A 14,236-nucleotide genomic window follows, 5' to 3' on the forward strand; every position below is an offset into this window, starting at 1 on the left:
GAGGTGGAAACCAGAAAAGGCTGACACTTTTCTGTAATGTGTCCTCCAGAGTGACGATGTTATTTATTTATTTTAAACCGAATCCTGCTGTGCCATAACTGAGGCGGTGAATGCTGTGTCCCTAGAGGTTGCACAAGTAAAAGAAAAAATCCGTGGACATCGAAGTTGATGCCAAAACACGAATCGCAGACCAGAAAAAAATAGGGAAACAGGAGGACAAGGAGCACCTGATCCAGGATGAGAGACTGCCAGCAATTATTGGACAGTTTTCATAAAGAGGAATTTGTTCAAGGAATGAGGGAGAAAGTGATGACATCTACCAAGAACCGTCACCAAGAGGTCATTTATGTCATAATTATTAAGATGATATTTGCAATTTCATGTCTTTTGTAATTGTAATTAACGACTGCAATTCAATCAGAACAAACTTTTATTTAAATGAAAATACAAACAGTATGGGCCGTCCACATTGAGAACAATAACTATAACTATAACTATAACTATTACTATAATGACAACGATGTGAGCGTCCACACTTATGAACGATAACGTCCTGTAAACGTTTGTGTCCAGTAAGCGCTGCGCACTCCAGCTGTGTCTTCAGCCAATTATTGATCAGTGGTTACTGCTGTAGTATGTTGTATGGAGAAATAAAAGAAGAATACAAGAGTTCAGAGGTGGATGCTCATTCAGTGTGTTGATCAGAAGTATTTCCGACATTATTTGCTGTGATGTTTCAGTAGCCTATTTAGCAAATAAATAAGTTCATGATTTAATGTATGTGTGCATTTCTTGCTGCTTTAATCATTCCTCCTGTTCACACTGACCATTAGAAGATCTCTTCCAAATGTGCTGACAATGTATGTGATGGAGGTACGAAAGTCCTCACTTTGAACAAAAAACCCCCCAAAACAATGACTTATAAATTGTGTGAAAAGGGATCTTTACTACATAGAATTGTATAAGAAAATGTATAAATCTCGCTACAAATAACTACAAGGACAAAGAGAAATGCCTCTTCAAGTGTGGAATTAACACAATAATCTTTTAATGTACAGAACAGACAGTAACCAAGTCCTCATAACAGAGAATCATACAACAGAAAAAGGTTGATATGGTTTGGTTATTATGGGTTGCTGTTACATCTTACGTAAAGCTGGTTAGATGAAAATTTTAATTCTGTATAATTCAGCGAACCTTGGCGCAAACCTTGAAGGGATGCGGCACATGTGTGGTTCCAGTAACTCCCTCTGTACTTAACACTACTCCATCAGGAGCAGAGAATGAGAACTTCTGAAACAAGCCCACCAAAAACAGGAACAGCTCCATCTTGGCCAGCCCTTCTCCGAGACACACACGTTTCCCTGAAGAGTTCACAAACACATGCAAAGGTTTATGAGCTCAAGATAACAACCAATGTTCTGGGTCAGGTGATGTCTAACAGCGAGTTTGCTGTGGCTTACCTGCAGAGAAAGGGAGGAATGCTTCTCTCTTTACAAACTTTCCATCAGCATTTAGAAAGTGTCCTGGGTTAAAAGTATCTGGAGTATCCCATGCAGTCTTGTCAAACAGCACAGAGGTCAGGAAAGGCATCAGGACAGTACCCTATGAACAAAGATCCACAGGTAAACACTAAGCAATGCTAACATTTTTAATTCCCATATTTTCATAAGAAATAAGCCTTTTAAGACTTTTTGAACAACTGTTTAGATGCACCTTGGGTATGAAGTAACCGCCAAGAGTCGTGTCTTTGGCAGCCATTCTTAATATGTTGAGTGGAACAATGTTTCCCATCCTCTGGATCTCATGGATGACAGCGTCAGTGTAGGGCAGGTTTGGTCTGTCCGCCATAGTGGGCTGGCGGATTTGTCCGATCACACTGTCTATCTCTGCCTGGACTTTTTCTGCAAGTATGAGAAATGTAAGTATTGTATGCTATAACTATGCTTGGAGCAATTTAGGAATAAAGGGTGAGTATGGTCACCTACCCTGGATGTCAGGGTTTTTGATGAGGTAAATCAAAGCCCACTGCAAAGTAGTGGAGGTAGTTTCTGTTCCAGCCAGAAACAGATCCAGAGAACACAAAGCCAGGTTGGTCTCATCGAAGCCCAGATCAGATTCTTTGTGCTGTTCAGGAATGCAGAGAAGACACAGTAATGAATGACTGTACAGCTGCAGTGCAGCACTGTATGTGTGATGCCTGTTGGTCACATACATTCCCCATTTCGATGAGGAAACTGTCTATGTAGTCCCGGGGATTGTTGGGGTCCAGGTCCTGCTTGTGCCTCTGTACCTCCTGACCAATGAAGTCCAGGATGTGGTCGTAGTTGCTGAATATTCTGTTATGAGGGCCTGGCAAGTGCTTCATCACATTGGGAAAGGAGTCATAGAGCTACTCCGCAGAAAACATGAGATGAGAGATGATAAATACTTTTTGTGACAAAGTCAACCACACACACGTGCCTCGCAGTTGGTTAATATTGACTCCCACAATCCCACAAGAGTGCCGTCTCTCTGTCAGTGACTTAATTAAGTGGATGTTTTTGACTTACTCTACCCCATACAGAGCCCTCCAGCCAGATAGATTCAGACAAATACTTCAGCATCATCTGGAAGTTGTGGTCGCTGTAGTCAAACCGTTTCCCCATCACAAGCTGGCAAATGATGTTGGATACAGAGTTGTTGAAGAGGCCTGCTGGGTTGAAAGGTTCACCTGGAGAAGGAGAGTCCACTGTTTAGGAGATACTATTTTATCGCTGTTGATTATGAGCTTGTGCTTTGCTGATTGTAAACCACCTTTGTCATTCTCTATCTCCTCTTGAAGGTATCGGATCTCCTCACAGATGCTCTGCTCCGTGATACTTTTTCCAAAACCAAAGTTTCGTAAGGTGGACAAGGCGAACCGCCGCTGTTTCTTCCATTTTTCACCACTGCTCGCGAATAGACCACCTAGGCACAAGCAGAGGAAATAAGATTTAATGGCTGATGAAGAACTCATTACTGCACATACAGTGTAAGACAGTGAATGAGAGATTTTTTACACCTGTGGATCCTAAGTAAACCCTGTCAGAAAGTTCACTGTGCGGTCGATCCACAAAGTTCTCGGCCTGTGTCACTATGGCTTCCTTCACCATCTTGCACCCAGACACGACCACCATCTTTTCACCACCGAGGCGGATGCTGAGCACGTTTCCAAAGACATCAGCCAACTGAAGATAGTAATAAAATCAAAAATGAACAACATAGTACTTCTGCATTACACAAGTTTTATGAATTGCTCAATAATGAAACAAAACCTACCAATGTAGAACACATTTACTATTTAACCATCAGATGTTAGTATCTACCATTAGTTTCTACATTATATTGAATATTTTAATTTTAATTTAATTTTAAACAAACGCACATTTGATAGTGGACAACTTAAAGTTACATTATGCTGTTGAATAAATAAAAATAGTTGAAATGGTTTCAACTTTTTCATGCTTTGGTGAAGTTGTACATTTTACTATGGTTCATGTAATTCTATTATACTGATTGTGCAATAGTGTTGTGTGAAGTATGTCATGTGAGCTTTGTCGAGTCATTCTGATACATTTCAATTCAAACATAAATTTGATTTGAATTTAATGTAAGGAGAAAACATCCTTTTTAGTAAACATTTACCTTGCTAAAATAATTTTGTGGATGTTTCGTCAAACTGAAGAAATTCCCCACCAATGGGAGACCCAGTGGTCCTGGGGGATAATTTGGAGGATTCTTGTTTCTGAGGAAGTCTGCTATCAGTAGGACGAGAAAAAAACCCAATAGTATCCCCTTCAGGTCCAATCCCAGTAAAAAGCTGTAAAGCCACATGGTGAAAGAGACAAAACAGCAGCAGCAGCACGAGGAGGAATGTCCGAGTGGAAAGGTTTGTGCTTCAGGAGTGTCTTCCTCCGTACACCTCTGGCTTTATAATGGCTTTATTCAATCCTGTACTGGGTTAAATGACAGAGAGAAAAACATATCTGTTACAAAGTCTGTGCAAAGGTACAGTTGTAATGTACTTACATAACCAGTCAAAGACCACACCTACTTTCCCCTTGACAAACAATACCCCTGTCATAGTAACAAGAAACAACTCACTTCAGGAAATGATTGTACCTAAAAATATCGATATTATGGGAATCACTCACGAGCAAAAACATCCATAGCTCAGCAATATGATAACATACATGTAAAACCTCCACTGTGTTTCTGCTAACGTCATTTGACTCAGTGAAGGTACAGCAATAAAACACTAATTCAGTAATCGTAATCATAAATCAGTAATAAAGGTAAACATCACACCCTTGTATTGGTGACCTTCATCATATCAAACCCAACAGATTTCCCCTGCAATTAACAGAGCTATGTTAAGTCCTTACAGTATTCATACTGTATCATACTTGAAATGTAACTGAAGCCCTTAAAGAAATCACTAATTTACAAGTTTTAGTTTTAATGGTGCTGATCCTATTTAAAGCTCAGCAATATGATAACATACATGTAAAACCTCCACTGTCTTTTAGTAATCTTCTACAGAAATTGTATGTTCATAGTATAAACAGAGTAAAATCAACAATACAAAGTGCAGTGGGAATAAAGGTAAATAAATGGAAATGGATCCTGCACACAATTAAAACTGGTCTCAATGGGGGAGAAAATCAGAGAAAAGTATGTCGTCTCTTAGAAATGCATTTTATGCTGTCAGGTATCTTTTATGTGATCAAGAAATCTTAGACAACAGATATTACAGGGAATTTATTATCAATGTTGAGACAGAAGTAAGTAATATGACAAACAATTGATGGCTAAAAAACACACAACACTTTTTATTAGTCAGCTGAAGTTTAACAGCCTTGATATCCATCATTAGGTGTCATTTATAGATGCAAAGTTCACAGGAATATCTGTGTGTTAGAGTGTAGAACACCACAGTGTCTTAACAGGAAAAAAAAGTAAAACTTAAAATTAACACGAGAGACATTGCAATATAAAGGATGTATTAATGCAAAATATATCATGAACTGCTGTGGCTTCATATTAATAAATGATTGAGTCAGTATTATTATGTAAAACTCAGTAGATCAACAGTTGAAATCATTAAATCAACATCTCCCAGTTAACCAGTTCAGACACAGTTGTACTCATGAGCTTTACTGGATCAGCCTCCACAACAGCAACACATAGACTGGTTCTAAAGCATTTGGTCTTCTAGTGTCAGACAGTTAGATTACTCTAAGAACATTGTAGATTGTAGATATTTTGAATTTAGCTTTCACATATTGATTGTTTAAAGGGGCATTTCACTGATTTCACACTAATGATCAGTTATTGTCTGCATAATGCACTGGGGTTCTGGAATACATAAGATGTGATCATTTAGGCAGCAAGGGTCAAATGTAAAGATGTTTGGTGCATGTTTGGTTGCATTATCAAAAATGTAGGATCCAGCAATTTTGGTGCTTGATCCTTATTAGGGACAAAAATCAGGGTGTCTCTGCCCCTGTTGCTTTGATTGTGCTTTGATTTTTTCCTCTCTTTCTTTAAATGTGTCTCTCTAAAGTCCCCACTCACTCATTCAGGTGTTGGTTAATGTTAAAGGTCTGAGTCAGGTTTCCCACTTACTGTAGGTGCAACAAAAATAAAACAACAAAACAGGAAAGTCAGAGAAATGTTAGTCATTTTTGATAGTACTCATACAAACAAGAGATATATTTTGGAAAATAAGTAAACAACACTTTGGGTGGACCATGACTGTACATGCGCTTTAATCATTTTAGTATTACTGATGTAGAAACAATAAGCAAGTCCGAGTCCCTTTGACTTAAAGGGGAATTCCACCAATTTTATACGTTAAAGTGTGTTTACAGGTCTTGAAGAGCACTACAAAATATGTGAAAAAAAGTTGTATAAAGCCCATTTTGGCTTTAGATCGGGTCTTCGCAAAGTCTGATGAATTACTTCAAATGATGTCACTTGAGTCGGTTGGGTCTGAAGACTACGAGTTGGAAAATGGGGATGTGGAGGTTACACCTGAATCTCTGATGTAACTATTGGCAATTAAGTTGCATGATGGGTAATCTAGGAGCTAGGTTCTGACAAAGAGGAAGAATGTTTGGAACTAAAAATATATCATCTTTGTTTCCTCTGCATTGATTTTGATCTTTTTTTGGTAAAGTAAGTAAAGTACCCTTAATATCTTCTGATCTACATGACAGATTTGTTGTTGTTGTTCCTGTTTTCTTCTTATTATTAATTATGTCGGGTTAAATATTCATATATTATACAAACTAGTTTTCAACTGCAAGTCAGATACAATTTGTGATTTGGAGAATGTGGAGATTCTGGTTATTGGCGTTTGTGTTTGGTTGGGATTTGAAAAGCCGAAACAATAGAGAGCATTAGCGAGGCGTGGCTAACATCCTGAAGCTCTCGGGGGAATGGGTGAAGCCCAGCACACCCTCCATGCTGGGAATTTCTCCAGGAACAGCAGAGATGGTGAAGCGTTGCAAAAGGCATGTAAAGAAAAGAAACAACTCCATTCTGGCCAGGTTCTCCCCTAAACACACTCGTTTACCTGTGAATAAACCGTAGACAGCAGCTTTAGTTTAGTGTTGCTATTAGAAACTATGTTGTTTGCAATTCTTGTTATTGAAATAGTGTGATAGAAAGTGGAGGAAAAAAAACCTGCTGAAAATGGTAGGAATGCATCCCTTCTACAGAAGTTGCCCTTTGAATCCAAGAAATGTTCAGGATTGAAGATATCTGGAGTCGCCCACTCATCCTTATCAAAAAGCACTGATGAAAGGATTGTAGTAACAGATGTGCCCTGGAAAGAGTCATGAAATATTGTGTAATATCAGTAGCTAATCATTTACAAATTTTATAGCCGGACATTTACCTGGTAAGTTTGGTAAATAGTTCTTCACCTTTGGTATGAAGTATCCTCCCAGCGTAGTGTCTTTACTGGCCATTTTGGGGAATCCCAGAGGAACAATATTTCCCATCCTTTGAGTCTCATGGATGACAGCGTCAGAGTAGGGCATGTTGGGTCTGTCGGCCAGCGTGGGCTGACGGGACTGTCCAATAACTCTATCTACCTCTGCCTGCACTTTCCCTGGGTGAGGAAACAGAATCAGAACTATGGCTCAAATAGCACAAAACCATTCATAGCTTCCTCTGGAATACTGTAGTGCTTCAAATGATTATATAGTAGGATGAACTGACTTTGTATCTCTGGGTAGTGCATCATGTATACGAGGCCCCAGGATAAAGTCACAGAAGCTGTTTCTGTCCCAGCCTCAATCAGGTCGATGGTGCAAATGAGTAAAGTGTCGATGTTGAAGCCAGCCTGGGGATCCTCCTTCTTCTGTCAATGTGTCAACACAAAACACAGTTATTCTATTATACACAGTGCTGTCATAGGCTACTTTATATTTACCATGGATGGAGTTCATTTTTTTAGAGAATTCAAATGTTTTCTTTACAAGACAAATGTAACCAGTATGTACATCAATAGAGCTCTCCAGCATTGCTAATTTAAACTATTGGAGCATCGTGACTGAAGTGGTCAATATGTATGTAGACATTTTGTCAAGTTTGAAAGAAAAAAATGATTATTTTGGAGGGCAAAACAGTCCAATGAGAAAAACTTGTGAAACACTAAAAAAATTTAGTTATTGAATTTGACTATTTATCGCATCTTCATTGGGCAAATTAGCTTTGAATCAGGAGTTTTTTTGAGCCAGGTAAAAAGCATGTGTGGAGCACTATTACTGATATTTTCAATGTGCCTTTAAGTTTGAAGGGGTACTATATCATGTCTAAATTCAACAGTGAAAAATGTATTCACCAGACAGTAGTTTGCTATTAAATTAAGTAGCATTTAATCTTATCTCTGAGCACAGATGAATTGGGACTTTCATCAACTGTTTGTTTGTCATTGCACTCTATCAAGCAGTTTCCATTATGGGACAATACAGTTTCCATTATATTTGACTGTACACATTTTGAATGGGTTCAGGGTAGCTTTATTGAAAATAGGATAACAGCTTACTTTCTCCATCTCTGCCAGGTACACATCAATATAATCACGAGGGTCCTCGGGGTTCCACTCCTCCTGGTGCTTCTCTATTTCCTTTTTCAGGAACACTTTTATATCCTTGTAGTTAGCGTGGACAGTCTGATGAGGTCCCGGCAGGTGCTTCATCAAACCAGGGAAGGCATCATACAGCTGTTGATGGAACACACTTTCAGATAAGTACTGTGGTTTGTTTTGTGAGCACAACACACAGGTTGAGCCTCGGTGACTGATGAGTCCATACCTGAGTCTGAGCTGAGCCAGCGAGCACAACAGCCTCATTGTCCAGCTCCAAAACCTTGCGAAAGCTTTGATCACTGTATTCAAAGCGATGTCCAAAGAGCACAGAGCAGATTATGTTACTCACAGCATTGGTTATGGTGTACTGGGGTTTGAATGGTCCTCCTGGGAACATATTGAATCCCATTCAAGTTATGATGAATATTACATATTCATATAAGACAAAAATGATTTATTTAAAGCAAGTCTACTTGCCTTGTTCCTCTTTGAACGTCTCACAAAGGAAGTTGCATTCTACTTCAATATATCTTTCCAGTGACTTCTGGCCCTCTCCAAAGTAATGCAGATGCATGCTGGCAAACTTCCTCTGCTTCTTCCACATGTAACCATTGCTCAGAGCTATGCCTGAGAGAATGTTATACCAAATTATTAATGAAGCATTTAAGCTCTGCACACAGATTGCTGCATCTACTTTCACAAATACATGGAATGCGCTTGTTTATTAATTTTCTGCCTTTACAGGCTGAACAACAATAATAATGATTTATACAAGCTATGATAAGGTCTTAAACTGGTGATTAGTTTCAAATAAAGTCACTCTCTAACCTCTTCTGTTGGCATTAAATCATAGATGCTAGAAAAGCAAATGCAATGTTCAGATAATCTGAATTCACATCATAGTTTGTTCCACGTTGATTCGCTGACTAGATTCTTCCTTCTATTGAGAGAAAAAAGATTTGATAAAAGACATTTGTGGTTTCAAACATTCATTTACTTACCAAGCCCCTGGAAAACAACGTGGAAGAGAGGGACAATGGGTCGATCAACAAAGCTGTCCAGCTGGCTGACAAGAGCCTCTTTGACCATCTTGTATCCTGAAATAAACACCAGCCTCCCGCTGCCTCTCCTCAAGCTGAAGACTGGGCCGTATTCCTTAGCAAGCTGCATATTCAATAAAATAAAAATATCCATACTTTTAGTTTGTAATTTGATTTGTGTATATATATTTGTCAGTTGAAATGTGTCTTGTCACAGTCTGGCTCAGTGTTCATTAGTTGTTATTCTCCTATGTTCGAGCAGTAACTCTCAGCCTTTCATTCCTTTGTTTGGATTGGACTGCGTGGGAAAAAGATGTTGTGAGATGAACTGTTAGAAACCTCTGGCAAGATACAATTGAAGTTGTTATTGTGTGTTTCCTCCTACTTGTTATGTCTACACACAGGATTCTTTATTAAAGAGACAAGTATAGAAAATCCTTCACACAACGTCTTAAGACCTGACTTCTTAAAAGTCACACATATGAACACTTAATCTAGAAAGTATAATGTTAATTATAGCATTGTTATTTCTGTTATCACTGACCAACATGCTGCTTAGTTGTCCTATGTCCTCTCCCTTGTTCCCAGATTGTCAGTTTTGCATGGCTTACCTGGTTTATCTACTTTAACAATGTGGTATGAATAATTTGTCTTACAACTCTGCACTGCTTGTGACCGCTGATACAAGAGTTGTATACTGTCATGTTACTGTTAGTTTCCACTAGTGACGGCTTTGAAGCAGTCAGTTGCAGTCATTTTGTTTGGTAATTGAATAAATTAATAGTTATTTTTGAACACATGGACTTGCAGTTTTGTCACTGATTATTTGGCATTTTTTTTAACTCTGTTAACTGTCTCAGGTTGATTTTGAAAACTCACCATACTCTATTGAAGTCTTATTATATAAGTATAAAGCAGCATGAAATATGATATGATAAGTATAGGAAAATATTGCTGCTGACCTTCTCCATTGTTTTGAAATCAACTCCTGTGAAGACATTTCCTAGAAAAGGCACAGTCCAGGGTCCCGGTGGAAAGTTGTGAGGCCTCCAGTTTCTGACCACATCAGACAATAATAACACTACAAAAGTGAACAGCAGCCAACCAGTAAAGTCCATACACTCAAAAAGTGTTTGAAAAATCATGGTGAAGATTTGTCAAAAGACCTCTTTGAAAACAGTTAGATCCTGCGGACAGGATGGTGGTGAGTCTCACATTGTTTGACCGGGGAGGGGAATTGATCCAACATGCCCCAAATGTTACGTAATGCTGTGGGCCTCTCAGGACCTTTGGGAGAAAAACAAGACTGGAGCTTGAGATTTTCCAGCTGGCTGCTGACTGTTTGCACATCCGCTGCATTTCTAGGAAACAGGGAAGTCTTCCTGGCAAATTTGAATACATAAAATAATAGTTTTAAGCAAAATTATTTGTCGGTACAACCCAGATCAACAATGCAGTTGTCAGACAATGTAGTAAATGCATGTAGTAGTAGTGTATACTCTATAACAACCATGTTTAGTAGAAAGTTGTTCCACTATCATAAAAACTAAATGCATTTAGCTGCTAGCTACATTTGACCCAGTGAGGGTGCAGCAATAAAATACTATCATTCAGTAATCATGATCATAAATCAGTAATAAAGATACATTTCTCTCCCTCTCATTTGTGATCTTCTTTGTATCAACCCACAAGACTTTACCTTTGACTTTACCTTCAGGTAACAGAATTAGGTTGAGTCCTTACAGTATTCATACAGTATTAAACATTAAAGGCTATTCAAGAAATCACTAATTAACAAGTTTTAGTTTTAAGGTGCTGATGCTTTTCAGCATGATAAAATGTGATCAGACGAGGGACTCATTGCAAACACAATCTTTGCATTTCGCAACAGGAACATGTTTGTTTGTTTGTTACAGAAAATTCTTTGGGGGATACAGCCAACTTTACAGCAGACCTTTAGATAAAATACTGCATAATCAGCCACCAGGTGGCACAGAAGAAAAAGAAAAAGGACACATTGAGAGAGAATGGGGGTTGCTATAGTTTATAGTTTTCTGGAAACAGCCTCTCATCGTTTTACTAGGAACTGCATATAGCTCTTCCTGCATTGCCTTTCACCTTGAGCCATGAGGTTGCAGCTTGGTTTTCAGCCACAGCATTAATATTGTCTAAAAGGCTGCCGAGTCTGCTCTGAATTTGACCAGTATTGGAGGATTGTCATGGGACATTTATTGTTTGGACAGTAGTGTTGTAGGGAGTATAGAATGGAAAATTAAATAAAATCCATATAAATATCAATAACGAGTGAGTCAATAAAGAGGCCACCGTAATCAGGGAAATCAAAGGAAGGAGATAAATCCATAAATAGTTAAATATTTGTGCTGTATCCCTCTAAAGCTAAAAGTATGTCTACTCAGTGATAACGCCCAACAATCTTCTTCTCTCTGCACATGTTTTCAGCCTTTGCCTCTTTGGTTATAGGATTGTGGTTTTTAATGGCTAGAAGCTTGTTAAAGAAGTTCTGGTCCAAAGAGGACTGGACTATGCAGATAGCATCACCTTACAGCTGTTTTCTGAAATGATTTGGAATAAAGGTAATGTGTGTTTCTTGTAGCTAGTCAGCATTTAGTCAGGGCAGTAGAATCAAAATGACACCACATTAGTAACATTTCATTGGTGGTTAGTGCAGTCAGTTCCAGTTACTTCCAGTATAAAGCTTATTTGTGTTCTTGAAAGGTTGTGTGGCCTTAAGTGTATATCTGTGAAAGCATAATAGATTTTCTGCTCATACATTTACAAACTGTTTTGGACAAGAGGACACCGGAGCCATCCATCCAGCAGGAGTGCAACTAACTCACTGAGGCCTTTCCCTTCACTAAGGCACTGACATTTTCTTTTTCAACAAGCAACTGCTAATGTTACTTAACTAGTTACAGGGCAGTACCTTATCCATGACTAAGTAATTGTTTATGTTTATTACATGGACATGTGATTTACCTTTTCCCTTATCTTAACATTTGTTATACCAACTTGTTAATTATTCATAATCACAACCATACATTATAACTTTCTAAAATCATTTCCACATGTTGCTCATCACATGTTCCTGTGTCCACAGTCACTGATAAAGCATCATTTGCTGCTTGCTATTTGGGGATCACTTTGAGTACAATGACAGGCAGTGTTAGTTTATTCTTCAGAGGCAAAGCACTTAAAGGGAAGGGTGTGGGTGCAGGTGCTTTATCCAGCCAGACTCTATAAATCAAGAGTGTATTTTAATAACAAAAGGCTTCCAGAATATTCAATTATATCAAATATATCAAAAATGTGTAAAAATTAGAAACTGTGATAGAAAATGTGTAACAAAGAAAACATAATCAAGAACAGTACAGGATCTGTTGACATGGGCCTATAGGTCATTTGTTTAATGCTATCAGATGGTGATACATTGAGGTCCATCAAAACCCAGCAGGACAAAGATATTAAAAAATGCAGCTACATACTACTGTAAGAATATTTCTTTGAATACTCAATTTGAAAATTACTATACCCAGATTATTTTTGAATTGTCATAGGGTCTTTTTCCCAGCACTTTTAGATTTGTCATGGCAGGAAAAGCACAGATGTTTGTTACTAATACCTTTAACAACATATTAAAGTGTCCCATTAAGCCATGACTGTTTGACAGTGAGCCAGTATGCACAGTAAGGACCCTGAAAGCTGCCAAATGTAATTCAGCCATCATTCTTTTTTTTAAATGTATATCTGTGAATTTCTCACTGTGGCATTTTTACATTTCTTACATGAAAAAGGTCTATTGCAGGAAAAGTGAAGGTGTATATATTGACATGTGACATGACATGGAGTGGGCAATTTGGATAAAATCCTGTGTAAATGTAATATTGTTTTATGCTAAGGAGAGATAGTTTAACCAGATGGGGAATGACTTTTTACTGATTGTTTACATATCCAATAAAGCCTTCCTTCTTACTGATTTGTGACATTGCCCACAATGTCATAACAAACCAGCGACATTAAAAGGTCAGGCACAAATTTGACAAATTAATATAATCTCATGATATTGTCCTATTCCCCAACATTAGCTTTATTTCATTTATGTCAGTGAGCCAGCATGTACAATATCAAAGTCTAAATGTTTGGCATGATCTCCATCTCTATAGAAAACAAAATTAATGAACACAAAGACAGCTTGAACCCCTCATCACTGAGAGACTGTAGCAACTGCTTCCCAATGGAAGAGGTGAGTGTTTTGGTTTTTTTTATCTTAACATTTTGTGATGAAATAACTGTAAACTTGATTTTGTGTCATCAATATAAAGGGGACAGAGATTGTCATTTTGATCTAAACAATTTCTGTACTTTCAGCCTGGGCCTGTTTAATGCTAGAACTCAGGCAGTTTCTCACAGGTCAGCTCTGTATTAAGAGAGACAATGTGTGATATGTGTGTAACATCATTGACCCCTCAGCCATCTTCGTGGTACACAACACTCACATTGTTTCCTGTTCTCAATTTGTGCAGGGTCCGGGCTATTGTAGTTGTTTCATCCATACAGCCCTCTCAGACACACAAAGCAATCCTATACTGATGCAGTCATCCATGAGATCCAGAGAACACCATTCCACTCAATGTAGTCCAAATGGCAAACAAGGACCCCACTGGACACAATCCCAAAAGTAGCTACTTTACGTCTGCATTTGTATCTTGTTTACCAGGTTTAATACAGTAGCACCCTAGTTGTTTGGCCAGCAACTCATAAATCACGCTATTCTTTTCATGCTATAAAAATGCCTTCCTGAAGAGAAAGGGTTTTAGGTTTTTTATAAAAGAGTCTAGGGTCTGTGCTGCCCTCACATGGCTAGGTAGGCTGTTGCACAAGTGTGTTGCAGAGCTTAGTCCTGGGGGCACAGAGGAGCGAGCTGCTGGCAGGTCCTAGGGTGCAGGAAGAGGTTGTGGTATGATCATTTCCTGTAGGTAGGGATACACATGTCTCTTGATGGATTTGTATTTGAGTCACAGGAATTTGTAGTCAACCCTGTAGGAGGGATCCGTGT

General features: G+C 38.5%; 1 protein-coding gene across 1 annotated transcript; it reads right to left on the minus strand.

Moving 5' to 3' along the window:
• Positions 1 to 1,012: 1,012 nt before the first annotated feature.
• Positions 1,013 to 10,394, minus strand: LOC133984767 (uncharacterized). Its single transcript, XM_062424236.1, has 18 exons — positions 10,125 to 10,394; positions 9,124 to 9,286; positions 8,600 to 8,749; positions 8,349 to 8,509; positions 8,081 to 8,257; positions 7,252 to 7,393; positions 6,954 to 7,141; positions 6,712 to 6,853; positions 6,429 to 6,601; positions 3,667 to 3,945; positions 3,044 to 3,209; positions 2,797 to 2,949; positions 2,553 to 2,713; positions 2,216 to 2,392; positions 1,989 to 2,127; positions 1,717 to 1,904; positions 1,464 to 1,605; positions 1,013 to 1,364 (listed from the first exon to the last, which is right to left on the minus strand). Exons 1-18 carry the CDS (start codon positions 10,305 to 10,307, stop codon positions 1,189 to 1,191), a joined length of 3,060 nt encoding a protein of 1,019 aa, XP_062280220.1. The 5' UTR covers positions 10,308 to 10,394; the 3' UTR covers positions 1,013 to 1,188.
• Between the last annotated feature and the right edge of the window lie 3,842 nt (positions 10,395 to 14,236).

Source organism: Scomber scombrus, chromosome 8, assembly GCF_963691925.1.
Source record: "Scomber scombrus chromosome 8, fScoSco1.1, whole genome shotgun sequence".
Taxonomy (NCBI): Eukaryota; Metazoa; Chordata; class Actinopteri; order Scombriformes; family Scombridae; genus Scomber; species Scomber scombrus.

Coding starts and splice junctions, on each gene's coding strand:
- LOC133984767 (XM_062424236.1), bottom strand. CDS start 10,307: ATGATTTTTCAAACACTTTTTGAGTGTATGGACTTTACTGGTTGGCTG. Junction 7,394..8,080: donor ACCTGGCAGAGATGGAGAAA/GTAAGCTGTTAT, acceptor ACACATTGACAG/AAGAAGGAGGATCCCCAGGC. Junction 2,714..2,796: donor GGAGATAGAGAATGACAAAG/GTGGTTTACAAT, acceptor CTCCTTCTCCAG/GTGAACCTTTCAACCCAGCA.